This window comes from Mixophyes fleayi, chromosome 2 (genome assembly GCF_038048845.1).
Source record: "Mixophyes fleayi isolate aMixFle1 chromosome 2, aMixFle1.hap1, whole genome shotgun sequence".
NCBI lineage: Eukaryota > Metazoa > Chordata > Amphibia > Anura > Limnodynastidae > Mixophyes > Mixophyes fleayi.
The window spans coordinates 86,943,812-86,965,764 of NC_134403.1; the positions used below are offsets into that span (position 1 = coordinate 86,943,812).

Here is a 21,953-nt window from a genome sequence, read left to right on the forward strand (position 1 = left end):
TTTTCCAAATGGAAATGACAAGTAATCCTAATAGACAGCCCTAACATGTCCATGCATCGCACTGCCCTCCCCCTTTCAGTAATATCATCATCAACATTTATTTATATAGCGCCAGCAAATTCTGTAGCGCTTTACAATTGGGAACAAACATTAATAAGACAATACTGGGTAATACATACAGACAGAGAGGTAAGAGAACCCTGCTCACAAGCTTACAATCTGTAGGACAGTGGGAGTTAGAAACACAAGGGCATGTGTTACATCATATTGCACAATGGACCAGCCAGACTGCAAAGGTAAAAGTACTGAGTGGGCTGTGTGTGTTGCAATGTTGGTCAGAAGGTTGTTGTCTTGCGTTAGCAGTGTAGAGGATGGTAATGGGGTAATCTAGGGAAATTAAGATGATGGTTGAGCAATATCATAACCTTGTCTGAAGAGGTGGGTTTTCAGTGAACGCTTGAAGGTTTGAAGACTAGAGGAAAGTCTTGCTGTGCGTGGGAGGGAATTCCACAAAGTAGGTGCAGCCCGGAAAAAATCCTGTAACCGAGAATGGGAGGATGTGATGAGAGTGGAGGAGAGACGTAGATCTTGTGCAGAACGAAGGTGTCGAGTTGGGAGATATTTTGAGACAAGTGAGGAAATGTATGTCGGTGCAATTTTGTTGATGGCCTTGTATGTTAGTAGAAGAATTTTATATTGGATTCGTTGATATACAGGCAGCCAATGTAGAGACTGACAGAGTGGCTCAGCAGAGGAATAACGGTTTGTAAGGAAAATTAGTCTAGCTGCTGCGTACAAAATAGATTGTAGGGGTTCAAGTCTGACTCTGGGAAGACCAGTAAGGAGGGAATTGCAATAGTCGATGCGGGAGATAATGAGTGCTTGAATTAATGTTTTTGCGGTGTCTTGTGTCGGTCATATGAATAGATAGCCCGAACATGTCCTGGCAGCACACTGCTGCTTCCCCACCTTTGCTGCACCATGTCCGTCCCTCTGGTAACACACACACACACACCCCCACCCACCCCCCCCCCCCCCCTACTCCAGTAAACCAAACTTTTCTTCATGCGACTGTTCCTCACTGACACGGTCGGGACGTGGTGATGACGTCTCTTCCGACAGTCTGTGAGGAGAGAGGAGGGACAGTGTCCATACCTGCCTTTGCAAGCATCCGACAGACAGTGAGGGATGGAGGAGGGACAGCACAGAAGGTAAGCTCAGCAGCCACAGCACAGCATTACACAATGCGTATGTTCCCCCAGAGCCTGGCACCCGAAGCAGCTGCCTAATGGTACCCAGGCTAGATGCAGAATAGAGAGGGTTCTGCTTCACCCTCAACAGCAGCATAGAAGCATGTTTTACTGTAAGTAAAACAACCATTCAAAATAATTTAAGTGCCCAAGGAGTTGGGCTTCATTTGGCTTAATTTGTGTGAACTGTGATGTGATGCCTGAGGTGAGTGAGCCTCAGGCACTGCATCCGCTCAGATGAAGGAACCAGCTAGGACAACAGCACTGGGAGAGTGTCTAGAAACACTAGTACAATTACTTGCCCATCCTGCTTCAGCTCCTCCTGCTTCTGTGGGGTATTCCCAGATGGAGCCTTCATGGTCCACTTCAGTTCAGGGCCTAGATAAATGAAATAAATTTCTTGAGACCCCTAGGCCTCAAGATTTCCATAAGTGGTATAGGTCCGCTCATCCCCTTGGCTGTCTCTGGTTCGGAAGGGTTTTCTGAAGGAGTGGTATTTGAGTACTCACAACAGATTGTGGACTTACCCTTACCCTTCCATGGGTTAGGAAGTGGAGAATTTGGTCCTAGTGGTCCATCAGGCTTTAGATTTATTGTACTTGGATGACGTTAAAGCGTCCGAACCTGGACTCTTCAAGCGACAAGAAGATAGTCTGATTTCCTTCTTCCACTGACCTGACTGATCTTGTTGAGTAAGCATACACAGCTGGACAGGAGATTTGTGATGCCACATTGTTTTCTTAGCCACCTCATCCATCTGTACAGGATAGAGGCTATGTGGGAATAGGTGCCTTGGGTGGAAATGCCAGTAACACGCTTGGCTCAACATACCACTCTCCCTGTACCTGGCATCGGCTGTACTTAAGGATGGCACAGACTGTAAGGTTGAGAAAGTCCATTTACGTGATGGCAAGCACACCTCTTGGGCCCATGCTATCTTCTACTTGGGTGATTAAAGCGATGGAGACCTGGTCAGACCAGCTTGCAGACAGTCTGCAAGATTCTGACTTTTCCTTTAGGATGAACTCTGAAGGAAGCCTCAGGGTATTACTGCAAACTCCATTTCTTCCTATGTCTTGTCATCAGCCATTGCAGCCAGGACGGCTCCCTGATTACGTTCCTGGGGGACGCTGATGCGGAATCCAAGAAGTTATTGAAAACTCTTCCCTATGTAGGCTCTGTTCTTGGTCCGGAGCTGGATGACCTTGTTGGGTTATGGGATGCAAGAGCACCTTCTTTCCTGTCAATGCTCCAAAGCCACAGCGCTCTTTGTTTGTACATTTTGGACAGTCTTTCATAGGTAAGCCCTTTGTGTCCAGAGGTCTCTTAGAGGGGCAGGTTCTCCTATTCTATGAACCACCTAGGGCCTAAAAACCTTGTTAAACATGCAGTCTTACGGGGTTTATCCTCGCCTTGCAGGAGTGGGGGGATTGATTAGTGAATCACTGAACTCATTGATCTGACCAGGTCTCCATCACTCTAGTCACCCAGTGATTTAAGGTGGGGGTTACATGATAGATCTTTAAGATCTGCCCCCTAACCGTGTAATCTCTGACACACTTCCACACGACAAAATGAGAAGATTGGTTGTGCTCCAGTTGATTGCTTCTTTTCGTGGTTGTTATCTGAAAGACAAGGTTTCTATTTTAGCCTCTTTCTGGTCCCCAAGCCTGATGACTCATTTCACCCCATTCTCAATCTGAAGGCCCTAAATCTACATCTACAGGTCGACCGGTTTCGATTGGTGTCTGTGATCAACTAATTGGAACCCAACGAGTTCCTTGACTCAATCAACTTTCGGGATGCCTATCTCCATTTGCCTGTCTGGGAGTGGCATCAGTCACTGCTCAGAATTACAGTGTGGGACTCCCATTGTCTATTCACGACTTTTCCGCTCGCCTACTCAATAGCGCCAATCTTTATTAAGATCATGGCACAATTTGCTTATAAAAGCAGACTCTCTGCTCAGAACCATCTGCTCCATCTCTTTCTAACAATCAGTGTGCTGGAATAGCACAGCTGGTTCCTGAACTTCCAGAAGTCCCAGTTCTTCCCCTGTCAGTGGATGGTGTTCTTTTTGCCTTGTCTTGGACACCAGAGCGCAGAAGATGTTTTGTTCCAGACATCAAGGTGCACTCTCTTAGGTTATGGGGAGGAGGGTCCTGGACATGAATTACCCTTCGATCCTCCTCTGTATGAAGCTGATGGGGTAGATGGTCTCCACCTTTTGAAATGATCGTGTGGTCCATTCCATTCTTGGACGTTTCTTGTCCCACTGGTCCGGATCACACATTAAGCTGGCCTTTCAGGTGCTCCGGTTGTCTCCCAAGAACTGCCTCTCCCTCCCCCAAATTGTTGCTGTGAATTTTATTCAGGCAAGTCCGAACTTTATAATGTTAATTTGGATGGATCTGGGATTTGCTGAGATTTGCTACGCTGTTGCCTTTACCTACCACAGTCTGTCTTCAACTCCAGAATATTTCTGTGCAGTTGCTTTTTGCACTGTAGTCATGTGAATGGACCCAACTCCTCTTCTCTTAGAGAACTGTCAGTGAGAACTTCTAGCACTTTGAAAGTCCTTGGAAATGTAGACATGCTGAATTGAATATAAGCCTCTTGTGGATTTATGGAAGTAAGGACGTCTTGCTTCTTCATTGACTTTAGTGGTGCCATACTATCTTTAGTGGTAAGTGTCAAAACTTCTGCATAATTGGAAAATCTGCCACCCACAGAGTTTATTAGCGGTTCAACCACAAGTGTCATTGATTATTCTTCAGCTCTGTTCCTTACTCCTGAAAGCACTGGACGTTTTTCTAGAAATACTGGCACCATATTGCCTAAAATACTGCTTTCCAGGCTGATGAATTTGTGCTTCATTGATGTGCTGTTGAGAGAAAGCAAGACCTCTCTGATCTTCAGATAAATAACGTTTGCCCATGGAAATCTTTTGAATCATTGAATCAAGTGTATCCCTGAAGAGAAAGATACTTTCAAAAGAACACATGGCCAGCTATTCTTTGACTGTTGGTCTGCCTCCAAAGGACACGGCCAGATATCTTTTTGCGACCACAGATAAAGCCATGCTTCTGGCAGGAAGGGTAATTCTGTCCAATGAAGTTTCGCATAAGAAGCCAACTTTTCTCATGACATCCATGCTTTTGGGTAGATACTGTCTGGATTTTATTTTCTTTGTTTATCTTGTACATATTTATGCAAGGTATTGGCCCATACTGAGTGCCTTAGAGAACGAGAACGCAACCATGCCAGACTTGTACCAAAGAAATATGAAGTTTCTTGAAACTGCTTTCCATTTTCCTATTCATAGGATCTTTCAACAGGCCTACATCTTCTAAAGGAATAGTGGTCTCGGCTGAAAGATTGGCTCTAGCAGCATCAATTTTAGGCACTGGACACTAACTTGAAGCCTCTTTATCCTGAAAAGGATATATGCGATCAAGTTGCATGCGGGCACTTTTTTGGCGCCCTGTAAATAAAAGATAATTCTTTTGTGATTAGGCTGTCATCTCTAAAGCTGTTCCCAATCATTATGAACAAGATCTTTAACTCTTTTATCTTTATGCTGCTGATCCCCCTAAAGGGAATTTTGGACAGACTGTAGCTGGTGTGGCATAAATCCCCATAGTTCTGTTAGTATGTTTGAGAAGGACATTCACAACTTCAGGGTTAAATGACCTGGGTAATATACAAAACAAGCTAGACAGCGTGAAAATGAGACATCCACTGGGTATAATATCACAAGGGATATCAAAATAATTCCTATTGTGGATATATTTGTACAACGATTGCAAAACTGATCAAATACAAGTTAATTAAAATCATACTGATTTTATTGTAAAAAAAAATTGGATAAAAACATAATACCATACATTCCCTATTAACACACCAATTGTCTAACAGATGTGGTACACTGTTCAATTGCATCCATATGTAAGATGCTAAGGGACCATATAAATGTGGTACACTATTCAATTGTATCTATAAATAGATGCGAAGGGACCATACAAGTGTCGTTTTAGAACCAGATAACAATTCCAGATAGACTTTCTGCCTCTAATGGATCACACGTATCCAGTGATATATCGCTTGTATCTGCCAAATATAAATGTCCGTGCTTCTCTATTTATTAGACCACTTGTTTCTACCATATAGATAATTTGTCCAGATTTCTCCTCCAAAGCCATACAATGCGAATTAATGCTAGAATCACCAGACTGGAAATTAGCAGAGTACTTGCTGTTTGAAATGTCCACATAAAGGGGAAGAGACTTTCTTCATTCCAGCGTCTTTGCACTCGTGGATCTCGCCTGAAGTGAGGTGCGCACCTCTCAACCGTCCGTGTGGGGATCTTGATGCCGAAAGATTGTTCTGCTTTTGCATTCGGAAAAATCTCGCATGGGTAGAATGGTCTTGGCAGAAGATGTAGATCAGGGTTGTCCAACGCGCGGCCCAGCATGCCTGTAAATGTGGCTCAGCAGGAGTTTTGGTTGTGGCAAGGGGGCAGCGCTGTTAATGAAAAAAAAATCCTGCAAAAAAAGAAAATACTTACCTTGTGGTCACGCGGTCCGTCCCTGGTCTCCTCCGTGTGGCGCTCGCAGTGAATGTCGGGCATGACGGCATCACGTCCGACATCTATTGCGGAGCACAGCACATAGGAGTCACCCGCGCAAACTATCAGCAGCAGTGAAACGGAAAAAACAAGAGAAGAGGATCAGAGAACAAGCCGATTAAAAGGTAAGTTAAGGGTTTTTTTTTTTATTATTTCAAGGGACGCTAACCAGTGCATAGACTCACCTGGTCCTGGAGCATCACGGACGTTATCTTCCTGTCTTAATGATGCTGTATTGAAGCCCTTCATAAAATGTTGTAACAATATCACTTGATGTTTGACAGCAGCCATTAGCATGTCATTGAAGCACTGAGCAACAACAAGGAGCATTAGCAATGTTTTCTATGTTTTTTTTGGATGATCAGCTATCATTAGTGCTAGTGTATTTTATGTGCGGCCCAAAACAACTTGTCGCCTTCTAATGTGGCCCAGGGAAGCTAAAAGGTTGGACACCCCTGATGTAGATAATCAATAAAATTGGAAACACTTGAATCTTTATGGTCCACTATTCAGTAAGCAACGCGTTTCGTCCTCTATGTGAGGACTTTTTCATAGCTACAGAGCTATGAAAAAGTCCTCACAAATATATCCACAATAGGAATAATTTTGATATCCCTTGTGATATTATACCCAGTGGATGTCTCATTTTCGCGCTGTCTAGCTTGTTTTGTATATTACTTTTTTGGGGAGATGACACATCCCTTGGATGAGCGGCGTTCTTGGAACAGCCCACTCAAGGGTTGGTTATATTGTTTTCCCCTGCCTCACTGTCAGATGACCCTTCAAGATCATGGAGAGGACCCAATGACTCCCAGGCACATACCAAGCCTAACATCCACCAGATCTGCACTTGTCTGGCTCTAAAGCTCTTGCATGACCTATAATTTGTGCTCTCATTCTGGAATTTCCGCAAAACTTTTCATGAGTCAGTGGGCTGAGGAATACAGTCTTCGGAGAAAGCCCTTCACAAATCTTATGTAAATGTCTCCCACATGCTTCACAAACAGGATGATGAGACTTGCTGCTTCTTTTTCCTTCGACAGGTTCTGAACTAGTACTGAGAAGGAAAAATAAGTGACTGAATATGTAGAAAGTGTACCTAAGTAAAAGGGGTATTTTTTGGGGGGTGAGGGGGTCTCGGGTTCCATAACAGCAGAATATTCTGCAGACTGTATTCCTGAAGTGGTGTCACACACCTGAGGAGAGATCCCAGAAGCAAGGTCCTGCATTTGCTTACACCATTGTAGCTAGTACCTCCAGGGAAGTCGCCTTGGCATGCACCCACAGAGTTGCGCTGCAGGGGCACTCCAGAACCACTGGGGAAAAAAGTAAGCCCCATAAAATACAAAAAACTACTACACTATACTTTCACATTACGTACTAAACTGAGAAACAGGAAAATGAGATCAAGGGATGGAGGAGTCACTATATACCTTCCTGTCTACACAGCCGATTGTAGAGTCAACCCATTTGTTATGGCTGCCATGGAGTAGTATTAATAAAAGTATTTCCCTATCATTTGCAAGGCAGGAATTTATTCAGTTAGTGCAGCGCTTTAGACACATCCTGGTACTGCACCCATCAACTAATCAATACTTGATTGTAATTGAGCAATGTGATGCAGTCTTGAACCTTAAATTGATCCTCCATTGAGTATGATGAGCAAAGGCTTTAACAGGAGCATTAGATGGACAATGGGGCTGCAAGTATCTTTAAATGCACATTCCCACACTCGCTATACAATATCATTAAACTTTTTTGAGTGTTTTTTCAGTAACACATTATACATCTGTAGATAGAGATATAGATATTTTGTATATGAAAAATAACAAGGACTACTTTCATTCTGGTTCAGCTTAAATGACTTGTAAAATTGGGCTAATTCCTGCACAATTTCCTAGCCAAATTCATTTTGTTTACACAAGGGATTGATGGGGATCTATTCCCTTTTATTTCCAATTTGTTTTTCAATTTCATGGGGGTTAATTATTGTTTTTCTAACATTGAAGAGTGCAGGGAGGGCTGCGTGTATGAGCATAAGGAAAAGCAATCCAAATGAGTCTAATCTGACCACAGCGAGACTTCCTTAATTCGTCAAGGCTCATGGTTGGTGGTGCAGAGGTGCTGTATTTGTATACACCTCTGCAGGGGAAGGAAAGCAACGGGAACTTGAATTTCTGCCATGCTGCATATTCCTTGGGCCAAGATGTCGCCACTCCCCATTGAGCAAGTCAAAGATGGTTCAGCTGTCTGAAACTCTGACAGTGATTGCTGAAGATCTGTTCTGCAATACCTCAACACAAACCAAAGACCACAAAAGGACATTCAGCTCTCAACAGATAAAACGGTCCAATATTTCCTCTTTCTAGATAGACTGTGTGTGTGCAGTGTTCTTTGTGCACAGTGAGATAAACATGTTCTTAGCAGATGAGTTATGTTTACAAAGGCTCCATATCAAATGGAACTCTTCTACATAAAACATATTTTTCAAAAGTATACCTTTTGCATTGTCCGTTGTTAACAGTTCAATGCAAGGAAAGTCGACAGTTCAATTTAATATATTCAATGCTGTACATTACTGAGTTAAATTATGTAACTGATTTGTATGATACTTGATTAGCAAGTGCTACATACCTGAAACTCCAACTGCCTCGGTCTACAGCCAAGCCATTTGAACAAAGTAGCAAGAATAGATTTTTACACTACTGTTTTTAAATCTAATTTTGCTTGGCAAGATGATGTAGTGGAGGGGGCCTGGTCGTAGACCGAGAATTCCCTACAGCTGCCTGTCTTTCCCTGAAGAGGACAGGAACTTCTGCACAGGTAAGTGCTAGATACATTACTAGAGTGTTTTGTTTATTTAAAGTGTTTAATAGATTGGATAGGGGTTATAGTTTCAAAATAGCTCCTTTTTATACCCTTCTTTCTTCTATTTCTTTGGAACACCTCATAAACACAGTTTGGTACCTTGTAGACAGCAAGCCATTCACACAGACTGCATACTGGAAATGGTAATGATGAATCAACAACCATGCTGTTCATTGCAGTTAGGTTAAATGTTGACCAATACATTTTTTATATTACAGTTCCAGTTTCTTTCGACACTCAATGCAAATTAGGTAGAGGATCCAGTACCCTGTATCCTAAAGCAGGCTAATTCAGATTGCTGGATTCATGCAGAGGGGCATTAATATTTGCACCAAGCATAACAAACTGTTATGACTTGAGATTTTTGTCCTAGATCAGCACCACTTTGCGTTTTTGCTATGGGATAGGCTATAGCTGTTTGTAACTGAAGGGGGTTACTGCAGTGATAATTGTGTTCTAAATGATTCCATAAGTAGATTCTAGTTTATAAAATACAAGTTGATCCATTGTAAAACTTTATCTTTAAGTTTGCTATTTTTATTTATGACAGAACATGAAAACTATATTTTCAGTCAAGTGGTTTTTTTTTTGTTTTTTTTTTCTTCAATCATATGCTTTGTTGCATGCAGTGTCTTTTCCAAAAGGACTCAAACACTCTTTTTACATTAGTTAAATGCAAAATAACAAATATGTAAACTTATTTTTTTAACAGTACTTTAACTAGATTTTATGAAGATACATGCAAGTTTGCTTGTAGAGCTCTGTATTCAGCAATTCCATAATCTTTTAGTGCATAAGTGTTGTCACCCAGACTTTAGTGAATGTGTGGTTATTATGGATATTAGAAGTCACCCCAGAGTTTCATGACTTGTATAAAAGCACTCTGCCTGCACCCTTGTAACTGCAGACATGGAATAGCCTCAGTGTACTGTCATAACACGCTAATTTAAAGTAATATGGTACTTTATTCAATATCTTTCAGAGCTCTTGTAAGTTTAACCGTGGTGTAATAATTATCCTCTCAGTCCAGTAGTTTTGTGGCATTGTCTAGTGGTAATGTGTGTGATGTCATAGGCACCAGAATATGTCATTGTCAGGGTGTGTGTTTGGAAAGATCACAAAATATAACAGCATGCAGGAGGTGGCAGACAGAACTGCTCATACCCTGTTCAGTGGCATAACCTAAAACTGACTACCACTGTATCCACAATTTAAAAAAACAAAACAAATTTTTTTTAGGCTAATGTCCCTTTTTAAAAGGTATTTAAGGTATTTGCATAGAAAATCTTTATTTTCTCAATCACTGCTTTAGCATATGTTTTTCTTGTTGGGCCTTTAAGAAACTTGCATCTAAATTTAGTTGACCTTTAGTGCACCACCATGATTCTTAATCCAGTATATAGCATTTTGAAAGTGTGAATGTTTTGCTCAAGTATTGTCCAGCAAAACTGGTCTGCTATACTCCCACATGAAGATTTGTCTAGGCAACGCTACGCTATATAGAAAGTTGAAAAGTTTTTCCTTAATTTGTCTAGCTAGTTATTTCACCAGATTGGTCGTCCTGGCTGAATTCACTAGGCGGTATTGCACCAAACTGATTAAAATACTCTAGGAAATTATGGAGATACTTCTACGACTAAATGGCAAATTAATTAAATCACTATTATGGTGCTGCTATTTAGGATGCTAGAGGGGCAGGAATTTTCGATTTCTTGCTTCCCCTGGATCCTGACTTAAAAGGGGCTGGAATGTTATGATGAAGGGCTAAAAAAAATTTTTTTTTATAAACAGAATTTAATCACAAGACTTTTAAATGTGGGACTTTCTTTCCTAGTCTATAGGAAACTAGCCTCTAGTTTTCTGGGTCAGTGCAACACTTTTTATATGCCCACCATAGTCTTAGACTCCCAGCTCCATGTTGGTTGCACAATAAATAAAAAATGTCTGATATCTTGCATTTTGATTTAAGAGCTGCCCTATCTTAAGCACTTTTTTCTCCCCACCACAGCGATTGAAGTCTTTGCTTCTATCCCATTCCTTCTCACCTTTTCCACTGTCTTCCCTAACGTCTACTGTCAGCTCGCCTACCTCTTCAACCTATCCACCTGCATTTTCCCCTCTTCCTAAAACGCTCCCTTGTCTCCCACATTCTCAAGAAAAAAACCTTCTCTTGACTCGAACTACTGCCCAGTCTTTCTCCTCCCCATCACCACAAAAATACTTGAGGCTTGTCTACATCCGCTTTGCAACCTTCCTCTCTGATGACATCTCCTTCCTTGACACCTTCTCCAATCAGGCTTCTACCCCTTCTTCTCCAAGGAAACCCATGTCCTGACCAAAGTCGCCAATTATCTTCTAGCCGCAAAATCCAAGGGTCATTTCTCTGTGCTTATGCAGCTTTTTACAGTGTGGACCACCCTCTTCTACTACACTCCCTTGGCTTTCAATTCTCGTCCTTCTCTACCTCCTTCACCCCTCCCATTACCTGTTGGGATTCAGATGGCTCTGTTCTCGACTCCCTGCTGTTATCACGCTACACATCCTCTTTTGGTGAGATTACTTTCTTAGGTCTACAGTACCCCACCTCTATGCCCATGATACCCAGCTCTGCCTATCATCGCCTGACCTCTCTCAAACTATTTTCGGATTTCCAACTGTATCTCTGTCACCTGTCAGTCACAAAACTTTCTCAAGCTAAATATGGCTAAATCCAAGCTCATTGTCTTCTATCCTTTGTCGCCACCTCTCCCTCCCTGTTACCACTAATCTCCATTCCTTAAGTCCATTGCCTGGGCATCGTCCTTCACTTATCTTTCTCATTCACTTCCCACATCTAATCCCTCCCACACTTGTCACGTCCAGCTCCAGAATATTATCAAAATTTGACCATTCCTCTCCCTTGCTGCCACCAAAATATCAATCCACTCATCTCTTGACTCAACTGTTGTAGCCTTCTATCTGGCCTCACTCCTCTGCAATCTGTCCTTAACACTATCTAAGATTGATATTTTTCTCATGCTGCTCTACTTCTGCCTCAGCCAATTACTCCACCTGCAAGACTTTTCCATGCTGCTCCCAATCTCTGGAACACTCTCCCTCGTTCGATCAGACTCTCGCCCAACCTCCACTTCCTCAAAACTCACCTGTTCACCAAAGCTACCACACCGCTGCCTAACACCTCCTTAACATCCCCCTTCGTTCTTTCATTCCAACCCATGACCTCTGCTTTGTAAACTCAAGAACAGGGCCTTCTTATTTCCTCCTTCCACCTTTCCCCCACACTTGCTTTCTACCCCTCCCATGTCACATTGGCAACCCCAGACATCCTTGAAATTGAAATTTCCCTCGTATCGCCCTTTATGATATGACTATTTTATGTTGCCCTTTTTGTACCACTATTTCTATGTTACCTGCACTTTTCACTATTTCTTGTGCTGTATAAATCTTTTGAACTTTTGCTTATGTATGTGGACTTGAGCCATCTATCTCTTTTTTTATTTATTCTATGTGTTAAGGAAACTTTCAGTCTTTTTGTGTAATTGTAATGGCATATAAAAATAGCTGGTATATGTCTACTTAAATTAGGTGAATGTTGCATGCCAGCTTATTTCATCATTTATCCTATACAATAACAAGTTATCAGAGATGTAGTAATTTCTTGTGTTTTTGTTATTTTTGTGGGTCCCCCCCCCCCCTGATTTTTACTGCATGAGCCAAACTGTTGCATAGTTCCAGCAGACTGCATACAATCCAAGTGCTTCATGGTCACATTCATATGGTTCTCTTTATTCGCTTTCCCAGTATTTGTCAGTTCACTGAATATTGATGAGGCAATTAATAACTAAATTATGTTTTATATTTTGCATGAGAGTTGGAGGCTGAAAAAGAAATTACGAACATCTGACAGCTTTTTTGTTTGTCTTTTATTTACAAGGAGAATATTTACTGGAGAAAGCTACAAATTGGCTTAACCAATTTTTTAAATGTTTTTAATTCATGCAAATCATCCCACCTCCCACTATATCGAAAACTGTCAGATATATATTTTTCTACATGAGCTAAGTGTGCAATTTTCTGTGTTATGTTTTCTTATATTATGTGTGCAGGCTTTTAATAATCGCATACATTATTTAAAACAAAGCAGAAAAAAAACTACTTTCAATGCCCAACCGACACCAGGATAATGCTGTGCATGTTTAGAACTGTTTTAACTTTTACTTACCTTTTTGAGTACTTTCTCTGTTTATCACTGCCACACAAGTTTGCTGCTTTGCCTCTCCAAAGCAATGGAAGATTTTGTAGATGACCTGTGTCTAACAGAGAAAGGAAGCCTATATTAAATAAAAATCCATGCTTCTGGCTTGAGAAATAGAAGGCAGAAAAGACCCTAAAAAGAAAAAAATCCATCTGACACTTGAGCGGAGGAGGAGGTCACTGTCCCCAGCAGCTGCATGGTGCCCGTGTGTGCACTTGAGCATGGCCTGGGGCAGAAATAAGCACAAGGAAGAGTATAAGGGGAGATGTTTGATAAATGCCTGGCCTGCTGGCTTTTGGATAGGAGTAATTTGGCTCAGATGGGCTCCAGCAGCCCATGAATCAAAAGCTGTCAGTATATGGCTAAAGATTGAGTGAGGAGCATTGTAAGTGTGCCTCTTTGTGACCCTTCTGGCCTAGAGGTCAAGTGGGCTTGATATTTCTGAAGAGTTGATTTAGTGGAGCAGCCAGGCCTGCAGTGCAATGGGGGAGAAGACATAGAGAGGTGTGTTCATGCAGTGGAAATATATGGCTTGCAAACACCAGGAGCATGTCTTTTGTTAACCGTTTCATGCATGCAGGATTCCCTGTGTTTTTTTTGTAAGACTAAGTGTGCAAGTTCTAACAATTGTTTTGCTCTGGTGCCTATACATGAGTGTTTCATTTGATTACGATCTGCGCTGCAAACCATAATTCAATTTTATGTTTTAAACACTTGCAGCAGATGAGATTTTCCAACACCCTGTATGTTCTGGCAGTCATTTTCATTTTTTCATATAAACTTAGATTTGCTTAATTTTTTAACCTGTAGTGTTATATTTTACTTTCGTTAAACAGTATGATCATTTCTCCCTTATTTTCTTTTTTTCTTTCCTCAATAGAAATCTTTTATATGGGTTGTTCCTGTTTAAACAGGATATCTAAGTGATTGATCAGCAGTACAGTAACACAGTAATTAGCTGTGTTGCTCCACAGCCCTGGTGTCATGAGATAAATTCTGACCAGGGCCCTATTTGTGTGGACATTGTGTTTTCCAAGTGTTTTCATGCGTTTCCTCCCTCTTTCCAAAAACATACAATTAAGTTAAATGGCTTATGACAAAATGGGCCTGATGTGTATAGTAGGGAGTTTAGGCGCTTTATAAATGTGAAGACTGACGCAGTTGTCCATAGACTGTTGTTTGTTCCAGTGTACCAGCATTTTTCTTTTTTTTGTGTTCTAGGTTTTTTTGTTGTTTTTTTTTTACCACTTTAAAGGGCCTGCTAACAGGATTTCAAATTTGCATAATATTTCATACAGAACAAACTAAATTGTTTCTAATCTGATTTATATGCAGGTTTTAAAGCCACAAGTATGTACTCACATGCCATTTTGTTTTTTACTCATGCTGTAGTAATCATTGGTGCACTCCTATCACAGGTTGATAATGTGGTTATTTGTTTTATTTATGTATTTCTAATCTGTTCCCTGACAGACTGAGGATGATGAGAAGCTTAAGAAAAGAAAAGAACGTTTTGGTATAGTCACCAGCTCTGCTTCTGGAACGGATGATATTGAGGTAAAATTGGTAGGAAGAAATACATGAAATATTATTGTTTAGAATGCCTACAATTCTTTTACTAATCTCATAACTCTCTATCTACACTAATACTTATGTTAAAGCGTGCCAATATACTTGGGAATAGTGACATTATGACGCTTTTTATGTGAAGGCAACAGGTGCACTTTAAATATGACCCAGTGTACTAAGAAATATAGAGCCAATTTTTCCTAAAATATGCAATGAAAAATACATGGTATTATTAATTGTGTTGAAAACCTGGCCCGTTTTTGTATTTGTGTTTGATTATTCAGAAGTGTACTATCCCATCAAAAACTGGTCTTTTGAGTAAAAAAGCATAAGTAGCGATAGGGCTTGTATCTGAAAGATGCCCTACCTATGGTTCAGGCTAATGCAACAGGCTTTGCCAGTGGTTTCCCTTACCAGATGTGTATATGTATGGTCTAAAGAGGCAGTCACAGTGCTTGTTAGTTAGAAATTCCATTAAGTCCAAGGTGCATTAACAAAAAGATTTTATGTAGACTGCGTACAAATGATTGTATCTTTTGTAAGGCTCATGCTTTAATCAAAAATATTTATTTTGTTCTTTATAAATTATGTTTAAAAGGGATGTCCAGTCATGGGCAAAAATCAAACCTACCCCATTGGATATGTGAGGCTGTAATGAACAGATATATTTGATTATTTTCTCGTTTCTCAGGTCCTTGGTGGGGGTGGGAAGAGTTTCCATGTCTTGGGGTTCCAATTAATTACCAAAGCCACTAGTGGCTTCAGGGGGCTCGGTAGGACGTCTGTTCTTAATAGTGCTGGGACAATTTGTTATGTAGCATAACTCCCCGTAATAGCAACCAGCCCAAAGTTCTGATTGGGGAAGACCCTATGTTTTGTGTTAGCCATCTCATCTTGATTTAGTTTAAGAACTGGTTAGAGAAACCCTAAATGGGACCATATACCTTATTTTTTATACCAATAAAAAAAAAAAGTGCTGCTTTGGGCATTGCCAAAATGTTTCATTTTTACATACTTTGTGTGCATTGTGTGCATCTCTTAATGAAGTTCATTCATCCAGTTGTATAATGGAGCAGCACACCCATTGGTGGCTTCCTTTCACTATCAGGATTGTATTAAGTCTGGCTTATTGCTGTGCTAAATCAGCCATGTTTCTTTTATTGACTTTCCTGGGGAGATAACTTGTCTTTAAGCCACACTTCCAGCTTTAAAATTGGAGAAATGTAAACCCAATTCCTGCAAGCTGTTGCTTTGCATCAAGAAATTATCTGAAGAACTGTAGAGCCACGCCTCCTATTTATTTAGATGCTGTGTTGTGCATTAACTTTTGGTTTTCATTTTGGGTCTGACTCCCTCTTTAGTGACTCAATTCCTCTCTATAATATAATTTCTTTTCCAAAGGATCCATTTAAATTTTCAGTTATCTGCTGAAGAAAAGCAGTACAAACAAGAAGCTAGTTGTTATAGCTCAATTTCACAAAACATATTTACACCCATGGTACCCCACCTCATGAATCCGTAAAAAATTATATATATAAATAAATATAATTCATCAGATAACTGAATATTTAAATGGATCCTTTGGAAAAGAAATTTATTATATCCCCTCTATTGCTTATGTGAGTGTAGGGCTTCCAAACTTTCTGGGGTGGACATATGAATAGTTCTTGACCAGAACTGAATCAAGCTATGGAGCAGGTGCCAGCTAAATGTCATTGTCCTGATGACAAAAGATTGGGAAAAAATAAAACGCTGCATTTCTAGGGAATAGTTAGAGGATGGTATAATTAGAAACATTTTTTTAGCTGTTTAAGGAAAAATGTTTTTTGGGATAAAGTATAGAAAGTAATTGGGCTTATTAGTAAACGTGAATAAATTTGACAATGTACTTAAAAAATAGTAGGGACACCAAACAAGGTTTTAGTTACTTTACAAGTGCAGTAAAACACAGCTGGAAGCAGATTATTTTGGCAATGTAACTCATGCAGTGGCTTGTAAAACCTTGGAATGTGGGGTCAAATATGCACTGTTGATGGATTCTGGTTACCTTGCACAAAAATGCAAGGGCTTCTGTCAGAAGTGTGAACTCTATGCCACAGAGACCATGTGCCTCCTAACAGCCTCAGGTGGGGGAAGGCTGGCCAATTAGCCCCTATCGTGGGTCAAAGGGCACCTAAGTGGGAGCTGCTGAGGGTGGGGGAAGTGAGAACAGGAAGCAGTGTCCATAAAGTGCTTTATACCAGCTGTGTATTACCTTGTTCAATGTCTTTACTATTGGTTTCAAATGGTCTGAGTTAATGCAGAGGAGCAGGCACTCTTCTTTCTAAAGAACAGATGACCAGCTCTGACTGCATGATTTGGACATCTATATAAAGAATACGGTGAATATAACAGTGTAGGTTTAACATGATCAAATTAGTGTTTGTTAAATAAACTGCTAATTCTCAGTCTGCCTCGGTAATGTGATTATTTCAGAGAAACTTTTTATTCCATATCATTTTCAGAAATAAAATTTCTTTGGTGTTCATGATGAGCTTTGAAGTTAATGATTTTTTGTGTGTGGTTTTTTGTTTTGCTTATTAATTTCATATTTTTATTCCATCATAGGCAAAGAAGAGGAAAAGATCAGAACGCTTTGGCATTGTCTAGCAGTATAAATTTGCTACTCCTCTTGTTTGTTTCTTTGTTTGTGCATCTCACCAAGTATTGTAAAGAATCTTTATATTTTGATTTGTTTGAATTCCTTTTTTAAGCTTTTTAAGATGGGGGAATACATTGAAAATTTAATAAACAAAAAAAAAGTTTATTCCTTATCTGGTGTATTTTTTTGAAGTAGGGTGTGTATTGTAATGTTAATATTTTAAACTGGACATTGCTTGTTGGTACTGTTACAATTCTAATGGATGGGACAATCTTCGTAAATGTGGCTAAGTCATCTTGGTAAAGAATAATGCATTAAAAGCTAGAGTTGAAATCGCATGTACACCGGTAGTAATCTATTAATAGGATATTCACGAGGAGCATGCTAACAATGCTTTTCTCTTTCATCCAGTCTGGGGGACACTGCTTACCATGGGTTGTTGAGGGGAGGACGGGAGTTGGCACCTAGCTAGTTAAGTTTAGCACTGCTGACAGACCCCTCCCCTCTACAATCCTCCTGCCTCTTCCTGTCCAGTTTTTTTTAGGTGCCCATGCAGTTGGGCTGTGTTTTTAGTTACTGCATTAATTTTATTTTTTCATTTATTTTTTCTATTTAGTTAGACTTTTTCCTTAAACTTTTATCTAGGTGGCAGACCTGGGAGTGTGTTCTATTATAGAGAACACACACTCCCAGAATAGCAGCGCAGGCACTACTCTGTCAGATGAGAGCGAGAGGCTCTCACTGGCAGAGTAAATAGGGTGCCTGAATATAGAGTGACAAGCGGTCTCTCCGGACCGCTGTCACTCTTGGGGCCTCCCCGATAACCGACGCTGCCTCTGCAGGCATGGAGTGCCGGTTATCGGAGTTAAGAAAATGCCGGTGGCCATCTTGGATCTGCAGAGGAGCGAGGAGAACAGAAGGGGGCCATACCAAGATCCCCCCTCATACATAGGAGGGGGCATCGGGGTGCAAAACCGCTGCGGAGACCTCAACCCTTCGAGGTCTCCACTACTCTGCCATATACCACTTTTTTTTGTAAAGAACGGAACAAAATGTACCAGACAGCATTATCGGAGGGGGGGGGGGGGGGAAGCTAAGACATAGAGATCCTCTGCTCTCCATGCAAAATTGGACTAGCCTGGTCGCCAAGGAGAAGCCCGGGAAAGGACTCAGATCAGAGGGAGCAGGCACCAGGACACTGCTGTTGGACTTCTCCTCTGTTTGGCCTGTGGGCTAAGTATCTGATTTATTTAAACACATATTACTGTATTTTCTGACTGCAAAGTGGTGCTAGTAGGGGTTATATTGTAGTTCTCCTACTTGCCAAAATATAACATTGTTGTTTAACAGAATACAAGTACAACTTTTATGTCAGATTAGTTGATTACTTGTTTTTTTTTCTCACTGTCTCTCTCTCTCTCATCAATCTCAAATTAAGTCTGTGTGTTTGGTGTGCCTTCCTTTGTAAAGATGACCAATAAAGGAAAGGGCCCTATGGCAAAGTATTTTACATGTTCAAGATGTAAGGTTAAATTACCATGTGGGCAGAAGGACCCGTTGGCGCTCTGCTCTGACTGCGAAGGATGGGTCCCCTCTGCGCAAACCCAGCATATTCCAGCCCCACTGATGGAGGAACCGGCCTGGGTGGCCTCCCTGACACAGTCGGTTTCCTCTTTAGCACAGATTATCTCACAATCTACTCAGTTGCTATCTAGTGTGGCAGCCTCTGCGGCTCATAATGCTAGTACACCTTTGGGCCTCCCTGCTACCACAGGTTCTATTAGAACGTCTATACCAGGACCTTCTTCTTTGCTTACGGACCAGCCCCCTGTTCCCACAGAACCGGCTTGGTCTGCAGCATTTATAAAAGGTTTGGAGAAACTCAACCAATTACTTGAATCCCCAGACATCCCCCCTGCAAAAAGCAGGGAATCCCCTTATGGTCCTTTCAGATTCTAAGGGCTTTTCAGAGGAGGAAGGGCAAACAAATTTTGATCCTGACTAGGTTCAGCCTTTGGAACAGGAAGAGAACACTAAAAGCCAATTTATTGATGATTTTGGTTTTAGTGGTGAGACAGGCGTTGGACCTCCCAGAACCGGAGGATCCTAGTCCTAGAGACAAAAGTCTTTTTAAGAAGGCCAAAAGGAAGGTTATCTGTTTTCCCCCTTCTGTAGAACTCAGAGATATTGCAGAGGGAGCCAGGAAACAGCCTGATAAAAGGTTCTCTGTTCCCAGGAGGTTCTCTTCCCTGTATCTATTGCAAGAGGAGGACGTGGCTCGCTGGGAGGGAATCCCTAAAGTGGATATTCCAGTAGCCCGTTTGGCCCGACACTTTACTGCCAGTCCCGGGCTCAGCAACTCTACAGGATGCCACTGATCGCAGAGTGGAATCTCGGCTAAAATCTATATTTGTCGCAGCGGGTTCTTCCTTTAGACCCACATTTGCTTCAGCTTGGGTTGCTAGAACCATGGAAGCAGATCAACTGGCAGAGGCTTTACAGGACTCTAATTTACTTCCCCTGGCCTTACATTTGAAAGAGGCATCGGGGTACCTTTTATGAACACAGCGTCTGTGTCCTCCTCTATTCAGGCTGCATCTATTTTAGCAAGAAGAGCGTTATGGCTGAAATCCTGGGAGGGAGATTTGGAATCAAAAAAGTCAGTTGAAACCATTCCCTATTCAACAGCCAGTTTGTTCGGCCCAAAATTGGATACTATGATTTCCCAGGCAACAGGGGGCAAAAGCACTTCTTTGCCTGTATTCTCAAGTAGGGCCCGGGCCCCACGATTCAGCTCCTTTCGTCAGCCCTTTAGGGGGACCTCGGTCAGGGGTAGATCCTCGTTTGCAGCTAGGCGCCAGGCCTCCAAGACTCGGGGGGGAAAAGCCTGCGTCCTGACGACCACTCTACTCTCCTGAAGGCGGCGCCAGTGGGGGGATGTCTGTCTTTGTTTCAGGAAAGGTGGGCAGCGTCATCCCAAGACCCTTGCATTCGGGGCATCATATCAAGGGGGTACATGATAGACCTGCTGGGTCCGGTACCACATTGTTTCTTTGTAACCCTGCTACCCCGAGATCCACCAAGAAGACAGGCAATACAGGCCTGTGTGGCCTCTCTTCTTTCACAAAGAGTAATTTTCAGGGTCCCAGACAACCAGAAGGGAAAAGGGTTTTATTCAAATCTTTTTTTGGTCAAGAAGCCGGACGGGTCCTTTCGACCCATTTTAAACCTAAAGAACCTCAATGTGCACTTACGAGTGGACAGATTTTGGATAGAATCCCTGAGGTCGGTAATAAACGGCTTAGCGAAGGATCAGTTTATGGCTTCCATAGACATAAAGGACGCATACCTTCACGTTCCCATTTGGAGCGACCATCAGTCTCTCAAGATTCACAGTGGGGGCCTCCCACTATCAGTTTCGGGCTCTTCCCTTCGGCCTCTCCATAGCTCCGAGGGTCTTCATGAAGATCATGTCGGTGATGGCAGCGTGTCTCCACTCAAAGGGAGCTCAAGTCGTGCCTTATTTGGACGATCTGCTCATCAAATCCTCCTCAGAGATTTGCTTACGTCAGCACTTATCCCTCACCTTGGCGGTTCTCGAGAGCCATGGGTGGCTGATAAACTTAAAGAAATCCCAGGTGGTTCTGTGCCAACGCATGGTCTTCCTAGGGCTCATCATGTACACCATTCAGCAAAAGGTGTTCCTGCCTGCGGAGAAGATCAGTTCAATTCGGAGTATAACATCTCAGGTCTTGTCCTCTCCCAGCCCCTCAATTCATTTGTTCCTGCGGCTGCTGGGAAAGATGGTGGCCTCCTTCGAGACCATCCCTTTCGGTCGGGCTCATTTTCGGTGCTTCCAGTGGGATCTGTTGACAAAATGGTCAGGATCCCACCTACGTTTGGATCTCCAGAGGATCTTGCTGTCTTCGGGGGCGAGAGAATCTCTTCAGTGGTGGCTGAATCAGGATCACATGTCAGTGGGCATTTTCTTTGCTCCACGGTCATGGATCATAGCCACAACAGATGCCAGCCGGACAGATTGGGGGGCCATAGTCCTGCACCTCAGGCTCCAAGGGCTCTGGTCAGTTCAGGAATCAGCCTTATCATCAACACGTTAGAGTTGAAGGCAATTCTTTTAGCTCTCCGGTGGCCCAGACTCTTCTTCAGGGCCACCCAGTCAGAGTTCAGTCCGACAATGCCACGGCTGTGGCATATGTCAACAGACGGAGGAACCAGGAGTGCAGCTGCAATGCGAGTGGCAGCTCAGATATTTCTTTGGGCAGAACAGTATGTTCCAGCAATCTCGGCGGTGTTCATTCCAGGAATAAAAAATTGGGAGGCCAATTTACCTCAGTCGCAATGCGATGATGCCAGGGGAGTGGTCCCTCCACCCGAAAGTATTTCAGTCTCTAGTTCAGAGGTGGGGTCTTCCGGATATAGACCTCATGGCCTCCAGACACAACAAAAAAGTTAACAGGTTTTGCGCAAGGGCAAGAGACTCCTTAACGGTGGACGTGATGTCCATGTCATGGGAATTCAGGTTGGGTTATCTGTTTCCCCCGATTCCCATGCTTCCTCGAGTACTCAGACGAGTGAGGTAAGGCGGTTGGCCGGTGATTTTAATAGCTCCCTCATGGCCATGTCGAGTGTGGCACAGGACATAATCTCCATGGCGGTAGGACAAGAATATTGTCTTCCGTCACGAGACGACCTTCTTCTACAAGGTCCCTTTCGTCACCAGAA

At 42.2% G+C, this 21,953-nt stretch overlaps 1 protein-coding gene across 1 annotated transcript in view; it reads left to right on the forward strand.

The window, feature by feature from the left end:
- SARNP (SAP domain containing ribonucleoprotein) overlaps positions 1-17,375 on the forward strand; it is a 47,583-nt gene extending 30,208 nt beyond the window's left edge. Inside the window, exons 10-11 of the mRNA XM_075199541.1 lie at positions 14,474-14,557; positions 17,177-17,375. Of these exons, the coding sequence (XP_075055642.1) occupies positions 14,474-14,557; positions 17,177-17,218 (126 nt within the window). The 3' untranslated portion in view covers positions 17,219-17,375. The remainder of the gene's footprint in view (positions 1-14,473; positions 14,558-17,176) is intronic.
- Positions 17,376-21,953: the final 4,578 nt, after the last annotated feature.